The 17,710-nt window shown below is 40.8% G+C and overlaps 1 protein-coding gene across 1 annotated transcript in view; it reads left to right on the forward strand.

Annotated features, from left to right (window-relative positions):
- Positions 1-221: 221 nt before the first annotated feature.
- The window catches only part of RORB (RAR related orphan receptor B), a 153,432-nt gene continuing 135,943 nt past the window's right edge, over positions 222-17,710 (forward strand). Inside the window, exon 1 of the mRNA XM_030004948.2 lies at positions 222-686. Within this exon, the coding sequence (XP_029860808.1) occupies positions 680-686 (7 nt within the window). The 5' untranslated portion in view covers positions 222-679. The remainder of the gene's footprint in view (positions 687-17,710) is intronic.

Raw genomic sequence — 17,710 nt, forward strand, 5'->3', positions numbered from 1 at the left:
AGAGGAGCAAAAGTTGTCGGCAACAGACGGCGCGGTGCGGCGCGGAGCGCCGCGGAGCCCCGCGGAGCCGCGCGCCCCCTGCGCGGCGGCGGCCGGTGCCGTGGCCGCGGTGCCGGGCGGGCGGCGATTGGCGGCGGCGCTGACAGCGGGCGGGGCCGTGGCGGTGGCGCCGCCCTCCCCCCCGCTATAAGCGTCTTTGCCGCTTTGGCGGCGGGTCGCACTCCCGCTCCGCGCGTCCCTGTGGCTGCGCAGTGGAAATCCGCACCGGGGAGCTGCTGAGGGGCGCCGGTGTCATGTGAAAGCGCACATGCTCTGCCATCCGCGCAGCCCCAGCCTCTCTTCTGCCTCCGCCTGCTTTTCCTGTTTTTCCTAGCGTAACTCCTCTCCTTCCCCCCCTCCCCCGCTTCGCCGCTAGCCAGCCGCTGCCGCCGCTCCGCGGCCCAGGCGACCCCCGCAAGGGCTCCGCGGCGGGCGGGCGCGGGGCGGCCGCCAGGGAGGAGCGCGCCCGGCGGCGGGCAGCCCGCGGAGCCGCGCCCCGTGGAGCCGCCTCGGAGGTATGGTTTTCCCGGCGGAGCAGAGCTGCGGCGGCCGCCGCCTCCGCGGGTGCTGAGACGGGATTTTTGTGGTGCGGTTCCCGGGCTCCCAGCTTCATGACTGCGCGGAGCGGGGAGCCAACACCATGCGAGGTAAGCGGGCCGGGGGCGGCTCTTTTCTGGGAAAACTGCTGGGGAAGGGGCCGGGGAGGAGGTTTCGTGCCGGGGGAGAGGGTCCGGGAGAGAAAGTTGACGGGTCACGCCCGCCCGCCGGCGTGGCTGCTCGCGGCGTGTTCCCCGCACCCGCGGGGTTCCGGGAGGGGGGAGGCTGCCCGAAGTGCCCTTCCGCGGCCGGAGGGGCGAGCGGACACCCCCGACGAAACTGCGAGAAAGCCCGGCGTCGCTCTGGGCCAGAGCGGGCGGGGTGGGAGGGAAAGAGCAAGTGGCTGGCGGTGCCCGTGTCGCGAAGTCCCCACCCGCAACTGTCCGCGGGGCGCGCTCGCCCTCGGCAGGTGGCCCGTACCGCAGGACCCGCCTGCCCCTTGGTCCCGGGCCGCTGCCAGCGCGGGAAGGGGCTCCCCCTTCCCTCTCCAAAAGTTGCTCTCAGGACTTTTTCGCTGGCTTCGCCCTGTTGCCCAGCCGGCATGTCGCCTGGGCGGTCCCCTTCCCCGGGGGCTGACAACGGGGCGGGAAAGGTTGCGCTGCCCGGGACCCTCCTCTCCGTGCCCGCGGCTCTCTTCCGCGGCCCCCCGAGCCAACGCCCCCGGCGCAGCCCTATCTCGGAGGGCGGCCAGAGCCTCCCCGAGGGCTTGCAGTCCCACCCAGTGAGGGTCCCGCAGGAAAGCACGGAGCATCCCCACCGACGGGACACCCCTAGGCATGGAGAGCTGCCGGGGGTGCTTGTCCTGAGGGTGCCGCTGGGGCTGGAGAGGGGCTGCGTGCTGGGGCTGGCACGCAGGACGCCTAAGTGGGTGCGGAGGGGTCCGGGAGACGTGGGAACGCGATGTTTCCGCGTGTCCCAGGGCCAGACTCCGCTGGGCCCCTTCCCCGGGCCCCGCGAGCACCGGCACCGGTACGAGAACAACCCCGGGCACCCGCGGGGGTTGCGCACCTCCTCCGCTCCCCGTCTTCCACACTCCCCCTTAATCGCCCAGTTCTTCAGCCCGGTTACTTGCCTCGCCTCACGGCGTGGTAAAGAGGCAAAAAGTAGTCTTTACCGGGGTCGGGAGGGAGGAGAAGGGCTTACGAGGAGCGGAACACGTTCCGGGTTGACAGCGACATCGCGCGCAGATTTCTTGGGTCTCCGGTTTGCTTTAATGAATGGGGATGCACAGGCTAGAAACAACTTTCAGCTAGGATTTCCTCTTGTGGGGTACCCGCTCCTGTAGCTGCCTGCGTTAACAGTGCTAACAAATCACGCGTGTGTGTAATTTTCTTTAAAGGAATTGTAACTTTGACGTTTGCGCTGAGGAACAAAAAAAACCGTCTTTCCCCCTGAGTTCTTAGATGATGGGGTGTTCGCTCTGGGGCATGTGGCAAGAACTTGCCAAACAGTATTTGTCTTTCACAAGAGCAACAGGAAACGGAGATAAAACTCTCAATTCTGTAACGGCGACCCTGTTGCAGCTTCGCTGGGGGGGTGGGCGGTGGGGTGGTGGTGGTGGTGTTTTTTGGTTTTGGGGGGGGGGGGGTGGTTGTTGTTGTTGTTGTTTTGTTGGGTTTTTGTGGGGTTTTCTTTATTATTCCCCCCGGAGCGCCTCGAGTGCGAGCAGAGCCGATCAGCGGCTCGGGGTCATTTTCGAAACGCGCCCGTCAGCATCCCCTGGGCAGCAGCCCGCTTCTCCCCTTTTTCCGGGCGGTTTGTCCACCCGAGCCAGAGCCGCCCCCGTGCTTCTCCTCCCCCGCCTCGGGGCGGCCCGTGCCCCCGCGGAGCGCAGGAGCTCCCCTCGCAAGCGCGAAGCGAAACGCCGTCCCTCTCCTCCGGCCCTTTCTTTTAAAACAAGGTCCTGGGCAGCGGGAGGGAGGCAGGTCTCTCAGCACACCTGGCGGCATCGCTGGCGGGGTGTGCCCCTGCTCTGCCGGCGCCTCTGCCGCCCCTTGAGCCGTGCTGTCAGCTACTGTCCATGAAGAGGTGCTGCTGTGCCCCTAGCATGCAAGTTTGTATTTGCATTATGTTTAGGCTTGCTCAATATGGGATTGGGGGGGGGGGGGGGGGGGGGGAAGCGGGGAGAAGGGGCTGGGATGGATGGAGGGAGGAGAGAAACAACAGGCAGGCAACTTTTATCCTGGTGCTTTACATCAGGTGTACGTCGAGAGGAGAGCAGCGCTTGACACCCCCTCAAATGAACAAGAACATTGTACACTAATAGAGCATCTGTCCATTGCATTTGTGGCTTTCCCAATAAAGGAAATAAATGTATATCACAACAGATTGTGAGCTTCTGTGCATTAATGCTTTTAGAAAGCTGTAAGCCTTCCTGTGAAGGTATAGTTGTTTTCAGCTATGTTGTATTCGCTGTTGGTTTTAAAGGAAAAAGCTCTCTCTTGTACACATGAACTGTTCCCCTGGACTTTCCCAGCTGAGCTGTGACCCTTCCAAGCTGCAGCTGATGCACTCAGCCCAACATGCCTGGGATGCGCAGAGGTTGCTGTGGTTGCTTACCTGCTCCACATTGGAGATGGAGGCCAAAGAGCTTCTGAAAATACCCAGCCTGTGTTACTGCCTCCTGCATCCCAAAGCGCTGGGTAGTCACAGGGGCTGTCGGTCATCCCATCCCATGGAAGCACAGCTAGCTTTGGGGCACACCTCAGCTGTCGCACCACTGCATTGCAGTCATTGGTCATGTCCTATCCAAAATAATAATTCCTGTACTTCAAATCTTGGTTTAAATCCCTTTGAGGGTATGTAGCCATGCTGACTTATAGCAGAACAATATTCTGGTACAGGAGGCTGAGCACTTGCGCTCTTGGTGCTCTCGTTGTCGTGGTAGGTTCAGGTATTTCCCTCTGAAATGGGAATGGAAGTTTTGGAAGCTGATGACTTTTATACCTATATTTTAGAGAGGCAAACATAGGTATAAAAGAATGAGATTTACAGTGACCATTCTTCACAGTCTTCCTTCCTTCCTCCTGTCCCACTCCTGCAAACATACTGTGAGGAGGTTATGAACATAGAAGGTGTACTTAAGTATATTTTTTAGAAAAAGAGGACTGAAAAAGCACTAAAATGATTGTGCTGCTTAACTAAAAAGAAAATAAAAGTTATGGGGTTTTATGTTGTAATTTAATTTTTGTTAAACTGATTTGTAAAGTTTAAAGCTGTTACAAATTAGTGAATTCTGTATATAATGCAGCTGATATGCAAACATAAAAAAATTACCAAGTGGCAAAAACCCAATGTCAAATCACCTAATTTTACTCTGGGCACATGCTACCTATACACACAGAGTTGTGAAAGTGACATTAAAGGAGACACACAGAGTACCCCTTATAGTGCAAAAGTAATATTTAAGCTTTCAGTTGGGAATCTTACTAAAAAGCTTTATCTTTTATGTTTTAAAGAAAAGGAACACCACAAAACCCTGAAGCCAAGGTATTTGAGCAAATTTTTCTGTGTAGTTTTCTCTTGGTGGTGTCAGGACTGAACAATGATACATGTTACATAATGTTACATAGTTATTCTGTTTTCTTAGCATCACTGAAATATTTGTCAGTAATTAGGAAAGTGTGAATCAAACAAGTCCTATCTACAGTATTGCTGAGAGAGCTTATTAAGTAACATATACAAGTAGTCTGGATAACTGAGAAAGCTCTCCTTAATTTCATAGATGAGTGCAGGGAATCTTTATAAGCTCATTAGAGCAAAGGAAACTTATTTCACAAGTTATTCCAGGAAAAATAAATATTACTAAATTTGGAATATGTAACATTAATATCCTAAAATACGTAAATGAACACACTGACTATTTAAAGCAAAGGTGGTAAGAGAGAAGCAATATTGATTTTGACAGACTTAGGACCCTAGCCCACTACAGCAAAATCTCTTGATCGTCACAGCATGGTGCATCCAGCTACTACTTACCTGAATAATGTTATGTGACTTCATTGAGATGCCTTGATACGTGATGGAACTCAAGTTTCTGGTGTTAGGCCTTTGCAGGTCAAATTTTAACAAATGTCAGTAAATGCTTAGAAAATCATGAGTCAGTAATAAACTATTACTGGGTTACATAATAAAAAACACAAATGTGTATAGTTAATATGGAGTGACACCTCTTTAGAATGGACAAAAATCATACTTGAAGCATGACAGCCTACTTGAATTGTACCATATTTACATTCCAAAGGGTATCTTGCATTTATCTTTAATTGTTGTATTATGCCATAGTGTTGAGGGTGGGAGGGGCGTACATAATGCAAGTTCATCAATATAAAAACGATCTAGTTTAACATCATTAGAATTTTTACCATAGAAAAGAAATTTTTTTTGTTTTCTGGGTTTTGGGGTTTTTTTAATGAGAAAATTGTTTTTCGTGGATAGAAGTCTGGTGACCTGTAATATGACAATTAATTTAAGAACTATGAAAATATCATGTGCATGAGCTGGAAATAATTTCTCTTTTGTGGTATGGAAAATGTCTGACATCCACTATTGGCCTTTTACAAATACAGTGACAAGCAATAACTTGGTATGACTTAGCCATTTGACAATACAGTCACGATTGCAAGTAAAGATCACTTAATTTGTGTGTTGTGATTAAAAACTGTATCAGCATTTGGGGGAAAAATATACCAGGAGAAAAAATACGTGTTCTGAGTAAACTGGAAGTCAGAATTCTTGTTTAAAATGGACTTGTGCTAACTAGTGGAAAGACTTTAGGGTGCTATCATGGGTACTGCTATACATGATATTGACATGTGCCTATTAAGAAATGTATGGATGAAGTAAGTATACCTTCAACAGTACTGTGTGTTATTAAACAGTTCCAGGAACTAGGATCTGCCATAGTATGGACACTGGCTACCTGATACAGGAAAACAAAATCAAAGTAGTGAAAGATTCCCAAGCTATCCAAGAAATCATTTTCCTTCCTCTCAAGCAATGCAATGAATTCACAGAAATCAAGGTCTGTGCTATGAAATTGAAGAATGTATGCTTTGTAGCTGAAGACAAAAGACGCACACAGGAGTAAATATTGATTGAACTAATCATCAGATGAATAGAAATGAGCTTTACCAGGGCACCAGTATAATGGGTTATTTAACTAGCCCTTTCGTAGTCCATATGCTGCCCTTTCAACCCACAACCCTATCTATTCAGCTCTTAATGAGGGAAATCACAGGTGTTATAACGGCATTTATGGTAAATCGGGCTAAATATAATAGTTGTATAAATAACCAGTTGCAGTTAAATAGGACAAAAGGGAAATTATTAAAAAGAAAAGAAAAAGAAGAAAAGAAACTTTGAGCATTACTACACATCATGAGGTAACAGTAGTGCATTAGTGGTTACACATTGTTTTACACTTCTAAGATGCTGTCCTAGATCACTTGCTGTTGAGCTTAGTAATAAACCTGTTAAATCAACTTCAACCAAAGCGTAAATTTTAAGGAACCTGATACATTTGAATTTAAAATCAGTTTCTTTAAAGAGCAATTTTAACAGCTTTGTGCATTTAGCACAGTTGGGGCTTTCCATAATGACTTTCATAGACAAACTATAGATGTCAAAATGTTGTTCTTTGTGCTTCATGTTTATAAAGTTCAATGTTGTTGTTCCTTCCGATTCTATATGCAGTCTGGGCAAAGTCTGCAGTGCAGCTTTGAGGATAAGACATCGCACAGTGTCAGTGGGGGTGGCAGACAGAAGGTGCCTTTTGGATTGTGCTGTTTTCCTGTTTGTTTCTAATATTGCTTTCATGAGCATATTAAAAACTCTGATTTATGCACAGGATTGAGAATAGAATACAGCTGTGACGGTCTGGTCGTTGTTTGACTGAACAACGCTTACTCACTTGAGTGGTCCTATTGATGAGACATTTGGCTGTATTTTTGCTGTCTTGGAACTATTTTTTATAAAGCAGAAATGCTTGCACTTAACTTTGCCAGACTCATTCTGCTGGACTTTTATGCAAACAGAATGACAGCTGTTTCTGCCTCTGCTACAAGTATATAGGCTAATTTAGTTTGACATAAATGTTGTTATTATGCTGTTAATGATGAATTATTTTGATGAATTGTCAATTACAATGCATCTACACAATTTTTAAGGGAGATCGACACTTTTATTGCTGCACAAAAATTCAATAAAATTCAAAAATCTCGATCTGGATCACGGACATTTAAAACCATACACTCATTAAAGAGTAAACATCAAGTAATTATCCTTGCTTGACAGACAAACTCATTTTGAAAGAGTTTTCCTGTTATCACGGGCCTTGTTTATGCGAGTAGTTCAGTTAGATTTGATGGGACTACTCACGTAAATAAGGCAAACTGGATTTCAGGCTGTTTGTTCTGTGTCCCTTCGAAACCGAATGACTTGGGATTGTAAGAAACGTGAATGATTATAAAGGCTTACAGGGAATCAACGTTGTAAGAAGCATGCCATGTTAAAAAATCTTCTTGCCCTGAAATTTCAATAAAATCACCTTTCACTCCTAACTGCCTACTACTCTTTGGTGCTTGAATATAGCTGTTGGCTTGGCTGGAAATTCCTATTTGCTGGAAAGAGCTGTTGGTAAACATGCTACTTGTTTTCTCAGCTAATGCTGATGTATAAAAAGTATTCAAAAACATTGTTCTTCGATTATCAATAAATTACTTTGTTTAATTGTTATGCTTATGCTGATTGCTGTGTTGCTGCTGGTAAATAGTGGCCAAATCAATCTTTAAGTAAAGATTAAGAAAATACATACATTTGTAATATATTTAGGCATGAATATGCTACACATGGTAATAAACATTTTAGCATAACTAAAAATGCAGTATTATTTTAAGAGTAATTTTGAAGATTATTATAAAGTCAGTCTTTAAAGCATTCTGTCTGCTTATAGATGTTCTTGAGGTGGTCTCACAGTTAACTGATTCCTTTTAGTTATCCATGGTCACTTAGAAGGTTCTCTGAACACAACAAACAGCTTTCACACCAAAATATTCTTTTTAAGAGTCTCATTTCTGGTTCATTAATCCACGGTAGCCATAAGTGACTTTATCCTTCAGAGTAACATTTCCAAACAAGATATGCATTACCATTTAATTTAATTTTTTCACTCTCTGAAGCAATCCTTTAGACTAAAAATGTCTTTACTCTTAGAAGTAATATGTATTACGAGTTTTTTTGAGTGAGGGTGTTCATAGGGGGAAAAAAGCTAGATCAAAAGAAGACAAAGAAGAAGAAGTTGTTAAATTGCAGTTCAGTCTACTGTCAAAATAATGAGCTGTCAAGAGGGTAGCATATTATGTTTTGGAGCGGGTTGCTTTTGGTCTCAAATGAAATTATGGTTCTCCTAAAATAAACTTCAAGTGTAAAAAGTGAAGACAAGGCTGTTTATAAATAAGCAACTCTTAAACTACCGTTCCCACTACAACAGGAGGTAAAGTGTGATAGGCTTTATGCAGTTTGATAATTTGGGGAGGTTAGATTATTTAGTGTGCATTACACATTGAAAGCTTACACTTGTTTGAAAGATATTTGGAAACTATAGATCCGATCCTGGAGTTGATGCCTTGTTTCTGGTTTTTAGCTAGCAGAGTGAAAACTGTGGAGCAAACTATTTTCCTAAAGATTAATTGGAAATGAGAATTTTTTTTTTGGAGGAGGACAGTTTAGTGAATTTACTATATGTGAACTGTATAAAACAGAGTTTAACAAAGTTAAGGACAATATTTTCATTAAAAATGTTGTTTAGAGACATTCATGTGTGTTTTCTTCTCTTTCCTTCTTGAAAAATGTCCTGATTTTACTAGATGATGATAAACTGCTGCCAGTTAACTTTTTGATTTAAGAGCTTGCCACAGCAGTGCTTTTTGGAAAACCTAACGCTACACTGTTGGCAAATTTTTACTTGATCGCTTGTTCACTTCAACAGTGCAGCACCGATTTTGCTTCTCAAAACAAGATGAAAAAATGAAAGTAAATGTTATATTTCAGGTCCTGACTAAGTAGTGAAACAGGTGCTCTATTGTTTCTTTTCATATTTGTCTGTCTGGAAGAAGAATGAAGCGGCAAACTGGCTATGAAGAGCATTGCTTACTTCAATGCGCATTGTTTGGGGGATTTTGTACAATATTTGTACAATGAACTGTATTTAGTATTTAATTGGAATGAACTGAAAGAAAGGAGAGACCATGCAGAGGAACTGAGGCCAGATATTTAAATGCAGTGGGAGCACAAATATGAACAAACGCAGCACAGTCTAGTGGCACAGCAAAGTAATGGCACTAGAGAAGAAATGTATTAATAAAGCATACTGCCATTTGGTGATTTCATCTTTATGAAGAAAAGAAACTTTTCTTTTGGAGACAGTTCCACTGATGACCAAGCACAGATTATTTTAGTTTGGAATTTGTATTAAAACTGCCATTGTTTTCTTTCAGTGCATTTGTGAAAATTATATAAGTATCTGTCAGCAAGCCAGACTTCTCCTTTTAATGACACAAACCATTCTTTCTATACCAATACATATGGAAATGGAAATGTGATACAAGAAATATCAGCTTAATTCTTTTTTTAATGTATGGAAATCTATAATATATATCATACTATAGATAGTATGTAAGCAGTACTGCACCAGTAGTCTTTATTAGATGTGCGAACGAGAGTAGTGGGGGATTTGCATTTAAAATTAATGTTGCTTTATTGGGAAAAGTAAAAAACAGCAACACTTTTACTAAATTTTCTCATTCAAAAATCTATGTATTCTAAATAATCTAAATTTATATCTAAAATCACAACTATTAAATAGTGTGAACTACAGCCACACATAGATAAAACAGATTTCATTTATTTGAATGGGATGCACTTTATAATATATACTAGTTTCCTCTTAGCCATAGCCAATTTTTGAAAATTCAAATTATATTAATCTCTCAAATGATTAAGTAGGAATAAGGAGGAAAATTAAAAAAACAATGTCAATAGAGGCAAAGTATGGTTGATTAAAACGCTTTGAGAATAACTGAAACTATAAATTGTTCCATAGCTTAAAGAACTTCGGCATCATGTTCCACTGCAATTTGCAGAGCACTTCTACATGCTTATGAAAGTAAATTCCTTAGTCTGAACTGGCCGAGAATAAAGGCATTACCAGTGTTGTGGCAGCTGTTGCAATATTAAAGATCAAACTTCAAAAGTATCTAGTAACTACCATAATTTAGCCATAATTTAATTCATAATTAATGTATTATTAAAAAAAAAGAAAGAAATTGCAGAAAACTTTGCATTCAATATCTACTCTGACATTTTGAGAAGCAACAATTATCACACAAAGATTTCTGGAGAAACTGTTCATATGTGTCAGTATTTCAAGCAAATATATGTTACAGTATATTACATCAACTGAGTGAAATCTGTCTGCAGAGCTGTGGTTGATCCAACCTGCATCTTTAATTTTGAAACAGAATTCCCTATAGACTTGGCTGAAATGTTTTACTGTAAAACTACTGGTACAATATGGCTCATTGGTTGTTTACAGCCTTCTGATTTTCAGAAGATGGGAGAGCTAAATAATACTATCACTTTGAGTTCAGTGGATAAGCAGGGAGAGAACTTGCACTGTCTTAATTCAGGTGCCTATGCAGAGTTGCTTTCTTCATTTATCATTGATTTGAGTTTGCCACAATTCCAATGTTTATTTTTGTAAAAGGCCATTTACCAAGATGTGTTCTAAATCAGCGATTGCTACGAACACTAGTGGGAGTGCCATGAAGAACAGGACACTAAATAAGACCTTTTGCAGCAAGCGATTTTCAGGCTTCAACAGAATTTAGGAGAAAAAGATTGTGCCAGCTGCATCATAAAACTGAAGGAGAGAAATATATGCTTTCAGCAGGGAATTTAAACAGGTGCAAGAGAAAACAGGGAGGAAAAAAGAATGGTGAATTTGGATTAAAAACAAACAATAGAAAGGGAGCTGTTTTGAAAGAGAGTGATCTGAAAGAAGTGGAAAGTAAAGGAAAAAAACAGAATATAAAAAGGAAGAGTGAGGAGATGGAAGGGCTTTTTTTAACATGAACAGTCCTGTTCTACAAAGTTCTGGACTTTTCAACTTCCCCTCATTGAAGGTGGAGTTAACTACAGTAGGCATGCTGTTAGAAAAGAGAAAGAAAGAGAGAAGTGGAAGTAATAGAAAAAAGGAGTGAAATAAGGAAAAGAATGAATGTACAATATGAATGTATTCATTGTGCTACTTTCCATTACTTGGTGCTGCATGTAGATTTGTTGTAGTGGGACTTCAAACTATTTGGTATTCAGTTAAATGCTAGCATTAGACATCCAGTCCCATTCACTTCACTATGTATATCCAGAGGTCCGCTGCTGAGGAGTGCTGCAAGTTGGAACATCACATATACAGTTATGTAAGCTGTCTGTACAAGCTTGGTATTCACTGCACTTCAGCCAAGTTAGTCATTTGCAAAATTAAAATGTCATTTGCAAAATACATCCAAACCTCATCTTTTTAAATTCTGGATCCTATCAAATTGGTTTGTTTTCTTTCCCCCCTATCTTTCTTTTATTTTTCTGTCCCTCATTCTTTCTCTATTTTTTTTCAGTCACTTTTGTTAAAAAGCAGTACACTCAGAGAAGTTCTTGACACTAAACTTCATTCACTTGTTAGAAAATGTGTGATTAGTTCATTAGACCATGCATCATACATGACCATGTATTACAGAAAGAAGTTTCGTTCTTTGCACCCTTTTGTTCCTTTTGGTTTACCTTTGGGCTATGCTGTTGGGAAGAAATAAAGAGTTCGTTAAATCTTGGCCTGGCTACATCTCCATCATGTACCTCTATGACATTTGTATGCCTGTAGCCTTGGAGATAGCATAGGTGCTTGAGAGATGAATCTCTGCTTCCCTAGTACTTCTTGGTTGCCAGCACCTTCTCTTTCTCTTGCCTGGTAAAAGAATTTACCTGTATCTTTGGATTTATTTTTTTAAATGATCTATTCACCTAATTCATATAATAGGCTTTTGGAGACAGTGGAAATGTAGCAGTGAAGAGATAATGTCCTATCTGATTGCAGCAAAGCATTTTTTTTGTAAGATGGAAATAATGCCTTTAGATCTTTTCTCCAAGCTCAGAAGATAAACAAAGAATGCTCTTATGATGCTCTCCATTTCTCCAAGACCAGGGTGATTTTTAAGTATATACCCTTGGCTAACTTTTCCTTCTGTAGCATCCACAGAGCTTATTACAGAACCAAACAATCGCAGAACTACTCCATAACCAAAAAGAAAAAGGAAATCTGAATTTTCGGAAAACTACTCTGGTAGCGTAGGAGGTTAATTTACATGAATTCTCTGCTTTCCCACCTCCCACCTGTAGTTTTCTGTAAGTCCTAAGCATGAAACAGGCAGAGCGCCAAGCTGTCATCCGTTAACGTCTATTTCATCCTTTCCCAGGATCAGCTGAGCTAGAGGAGGATATATGTCTCAGAGGAAAGTCTTTATGCTATTACTGAAATGTTTAGGTGTGCATCAGATTTTGACCCAGCGTTAGCTTACATTATCTTTTGGGCAGAAATGAGCAGCAGGATAAAATAATTTCAGGAAGACAAATGCTATTAAATGCATATTGTGATTTTTCATTATCTCCAAAATAGCATTTTGATATATTCTTCACTGTGGAACAAGTCAAAGCATGAACTTCTGGTTTACTGTCAAGAATAATATAAATAGTTTAGGAATTGTTATTCATTTAAGGAATAAGGCTATTTCTGTGAAACTACTGATCACTGTCTAGAGGCCAACTGTTATGGTATTTTAAGCAGTACTAAACCATTAGTATTTTAATTACTGCTCAGGAAGGCAACTGAAAAGGTTTCATATTTTAGATGTATGTATAGATATGTTTCATATTTCATGAGGGAATAGGTGATATTTTGATATATTTATGCACAGAATAGTTGAACAATTCCTTGAAAATCAAATAATACTATTTTCCCATTATGTGACTTCAAAAAAATGTCCATTTCCAATAGGAGATGTATTCGCATCCAAGCATAACAACTTTACATATCTATGTATTTTTGTAATTCATAATGAAGAGGAAAAAGAGAAAATAATATGCCATTTTCCAATCCTGTTTGGTTATCAGGTTTTGCTCTTAAAGCTAGCCAATCATACTGATGTATGTTTATTGGTTTGGGGTTTTATTGCAGTTGCATATTACCTTTTAGAATTTTTTGTGCTGTATTAGTTTAAATCCCCACCTCCACTGGTTGTCAGTTACTTGTTGCTTCTTGGTACGTTTCATATTCTTGTAGTCTTTGTGGTTCTTCATTTTGTGAGCTGCTTCTGCCACAAGTATACTCTTACTGGCAGGCTTAATAGAAGAAGGCCATTGAATAGGTGTTAAGGATGAACCTAGAATATGATCCTTCCACGCTGTTCATTAGACTCATTAGAAAGGCAGTTTGAAGAAGAATTTGGAATTGTCCATATGAGACTAATCTATAGTTATGCACAATGACGAATGCTTTCTGTAGTGACATTTATCAACTATTCATGTAAAAGAAAGCCCCCAAAAAGTGTATTTAAGTTATGTCATTTATTTACTTTCTTATCCTGCATGACTGCTTATGCCTATGTGAAAGATAATAGTTCCCCTTCTATTGCAGATACACTCAGCATCTTTATACAGTAAGGAAAAGAAGCAGAAAGCTTTTGTGCGATGGAATTTTGTCAAATCAGTTAAATTAGAACTTTCCTAGGGGTTTTGCTATCTAGTGCCTTCACATGTGATGTATTCTTTACTTCAAAAAGGTGCCAGATTGATGGCTGTTCTGTACCCTGCAGAGATTTAAGACCTGTTCCTGAAGGGCTTTTTGGCATGCAAATAGTTGCATGGGTGAGGTGACTGGTGTGCAAAAGTCCTTGTTGGGCTGATCTTGTTAGGTGCAGACCTAACAAAGGTACCAGGAGCCAAACTGCCCAGGGCACCAGGGCTGTCTCTCTCCCATGCCATTTGCCTATTGTGCCTCAACGCTGACCTTGCAAGATCCTTTTCCTCTGGCCATTATAACGTTGGCCTTGCTGCTGACAGTGCCAACAGGGGTGCCAATTAGTGCTATGTGGTGGGTTTTGTTTTTCCTTTTTTATGAACAAAGTCCATTGAGATCTGGATTGAGACCACCAACTTACTTCATGCAGGCCACCAAGTGTCATGGCATTTTTATTTTGCTCAGTCACTACTGACCTGGTGTTGAACCATCATTTGTAATCTGTATACAGTCTCTGTGTCTATTATTAATTTGAAATCATTTCACTTGATAGGAAAAGATGTTTGCTTCTGAAGTAAGATATGTTAATAAAGCATAATATTATGCAACAAATATGTAAAATACCTCAAGTTGCTTCTTCAGGTTAGATGCTGAATTTGAGTCTGCTTTTACGAAGTTCACAAATTTTATCAAAATTCTGAAGAATGGACCAGGCATACAAAAAGGGTGCAGCAGAAATGACAGGAGCATTAGAATTTTATATCAAATAAAGAGAATCCCGTGTGCTACAATAAGCTTTGCAATCTAATATACAAACATGAGAGTCTCTATTCTGTTATGGTCTTCTCTTAAGTGATCTTAGGACATTTCTACTTACTCGGGCCATTCTGTCAAAAATATCTAAGAATACTCAGACCTATTCCAGACTTCCAAGGTTTCAGAGATAGAAAATTGAGCTGAAAAAATAGAGTTCTTCTTAAGCATTGCAGGGAGCCCAGGATTAAATCAGTTGTTCTGAAACATTATTCTGTATTTTTCTGTCTATCAGCAGAAAAGTTATTTTACAGGAATCTTGATTTCTTCTTTTAAATATATGTGAACAAGATTTTCTCAATGTCCAATGGAAGTGGTAATCACTAGTCTCCGTTTAAGTGTATAATGCCAAATTTCAGGTAACATACATATATATGTGGGTGTATACTAGACTTGCCAGCTGAATACAGCATTCTTGATTTTATGTTTTTGCAGTAGTTTTAATATTTTAAACTTTTAAATATTTCATTCTTTTGTTATCATAACTGAGCAGGAAATATATCATATGGTTCAGGTTTTGGTTGGGGGTTGTTTTTGTTTTCCTTTTCCCTCCCAGCGAAAGCTGTGATCCCTCATAGTGAGACATATTGTAAGTGTGTCTGCAACTTTAAATCCTGTGGTAATGAAGCTAAAGTTGAGGAAATATTAGAACTTTGTTATTAGCAACAGTAGACAGGAAGCCACAGGGAGAGTAGAACTGACTTGTTATTGAGTCGCAATAAGGCTGCAGATTGGACTGTGGATATATCCTCTTAAAATAGCTGTTCTGATGCTGAAAAGAGTAAGTATTCTTATTTATTTTAGATGTATATATCCATGAAGAGGCTGTAGAAGGAATCATGTAAATGTTGGAACAGCTTACCAAGTTATGCCAAAAAAGATTTTTATTCCACTTCAGAAAATTCAGCTGGCTACATTTCTGAGAAAGAGAGAAAGCTATAAGGAGGAGGGGTGAGTGTATGAGTGAGTGTGAGTGAGTTTGTGAAGCACGGTAAAGAAATCTGTGTTAAAGATGAGAGAATTGGGGGAGGGAGACACTTTAGCCTCTCCTTTAAGTACATCTCCCTCCTGAGTACATTTACTTCCATCACAATGGGCTAGAAGAGATCTTTGTTTAGTGGTGCAGTGCCCTTGAGACCTAATTTAGCTTTTATAGCAAATTCAAAAAGAGACAGAGTGAGCAAGAGAGACCAGAACAAAGATACGAGTTTGCACCACGAATATTGATACTTGTGGGTTGCTTCTGTAAATCCATTAAAAGAAATTCTCCTAGAAATGCTGACTTGGACTTTCTGCTAAAGGAGGGCTGAACTTCAGAGATACACATTGTTTCATTATTCAGCTGTGATAATGAGGAGATGGTATAAATGTGTGTTGTAGGGCAGCGGTGGCTTTGTTACTTTTAAATAACAAGTAGAAAGCCATTAAAGTCAAGCAGAAATGCATCAAAAATTAATTTTGCCTCTGAAAATGCATTTTTTTATTAAATCATACTGTTAGAAGCATGTATTAGATCTAGTTCTATGAACATTACAAAAACATTCTCAGGAGTCCCAAAACTTAATGTATGACATTTCTTATTCCTTTGTTTGAGTGACTTCTCTTTGTTTGAGAATTTGGAATGGTTTTGCTCTCTTCTAGCACATAATTTTGCAAAGGTCATCTTTGGCCCCCTGGATTTAGGGCCACCATGATGTTTTTGGATAATTTTTTCCTGTATTTTACAAGGCTGTGTTTTTTTATCATGAATGGAGTTGTACTGAGTGTTCACCTAACCCCATGAATCTTACTCAGTAGGACCCATTTCTGCAGAGTCTTGACGTCAGAGCTCTGCTTTGCCACACTACAGATGTGCCTTGTGAGTATCGCTATTTTAAAAGCACAACATGAAACGAAATCAGATGTGGGGAAAATTTGCTCTGGAGTGTACTATTCTGTTATCAACACACAAATGATGCTTTGACATCAAAAGTTATGGACAGCTACAAAAATATATTTTTGGTTAAAATGAGATGAGATTAAATGAGTCTCTCATTACTTAATTTAACTTGAGGTTTTATTGGTACTTCTATGGCTGATGCAGTTGTCCTGCACATTCATATTTTACATAAACATTTCCTTCAAAGAGTATTTGATAAATAAAACATAGGCTTGTCAACACATATAGAAAGCTGATTTGAGTCAGCTCAAAAGTATGCATTTAAAAGTGCATATTTTTAAGGAAGTCATATTTATACTTTATTTATCATCTAATTGCAACTGGCTTCCTCTGCCTTCTCTGAAGAGCACTGGCTATTAAATATTCCACTTCCACAAACTTGTGCCCACAGAGGCAATCGCTAGTTTATGTCACATCACCTCACTGAAACTTGTTGCTGCTGTTGCTAGGCAGACTGATTTGCACCAGCCAACAGCATGGTATAATTCCCCTCAGCAGCAGATTTCAATTAAAGGTCTAGGCATAGAGCTGGTTTCTTCAGCTGGTCAGCTCCAGTAGTAAAAGGCAAGGCATCAAGAGCTGTGCTGTGCAGCAGCTTGATTCCTTAAGGTTTTCTGTAATAGATTCAGGCTGGGTATCTTAGAAAAATATTTAAACAAATAATTAAGCTGTTTCTGTTTTCATTTGTATAAATCAATTTGGATGGGAAGCTAGTGTTTGCAGTGATGTTTGTTGCTTTCATTTTCCAAATAGATTTTATTCCTTCCATGGTGTGTTGAGGATAAAAACAATTGAACATCAACCAACAGAAAAAAACCTTTTAATCTATGGTGTGATTGGGAATCCCACAAAAAGATCCTGTGCCAATGTTCTCTTCTTTTAGAAACATTTCGGGATCTGCATGGAAATATTACATCTTAAGCAAAAAGATCTAAGGCTAAGCAAGAAGCTTTGGGATCAATACATTACCTTGCCATTTAAAAAAAAAAGCTATTTTGGTATGTTGAGGGGTTTGCTGGGAACTCAAAAACTCTAGGAAAAGGAAATATTTTGAGGACTATGTCTTGGTGTGTTGACTCACAGCTGGAAAAATGGAAATGGCAAAAGCAGATTTGGGGATGGTGTCATTTGTTAAAATTTAAGTTAATTCTGCTAACTTGGTTTAAAGCAGATTGAAGAAGCATTTTTGTAGACATATGGCTATCTTGTCTCACCAAAACGTAAATACTTCACTTTTGCCCTCCATGTTTGTGGGAAGGAAAGGTAGAATTTAACCTTTTAATTAATCTTTAAAAATATTTTTCTTGTTGTATCCATCAACACTCCCTTAACATACATCTTTCTGCCAAAGATAATGCAGAACTTGCTTCTCAGAATTACACTGATCTCAGCTTTGCTGTTGCTGCACTAGTATTTTCACCCAAATTCTCATAATAAATAGGACTGACCTATTATGTAGTCCTGTGGGGAAACATTACTGA

Source organism: Aquila chrysaetos, chromosome Z (genome assembly GCF_900496995.4).
Source record: "Aquila chrysaetos chrysaetos chromosome Z, bAquChr1.4, whole genome shotgun sequence".
In the NCBI taxonomy this organism is placed as follows: domain Eukaryota; kingdom Metazoa; phylum Chordata; class Aves; order Accipitriformes; family Accipitridae; genus Aquila; species Aquila chrysaetos.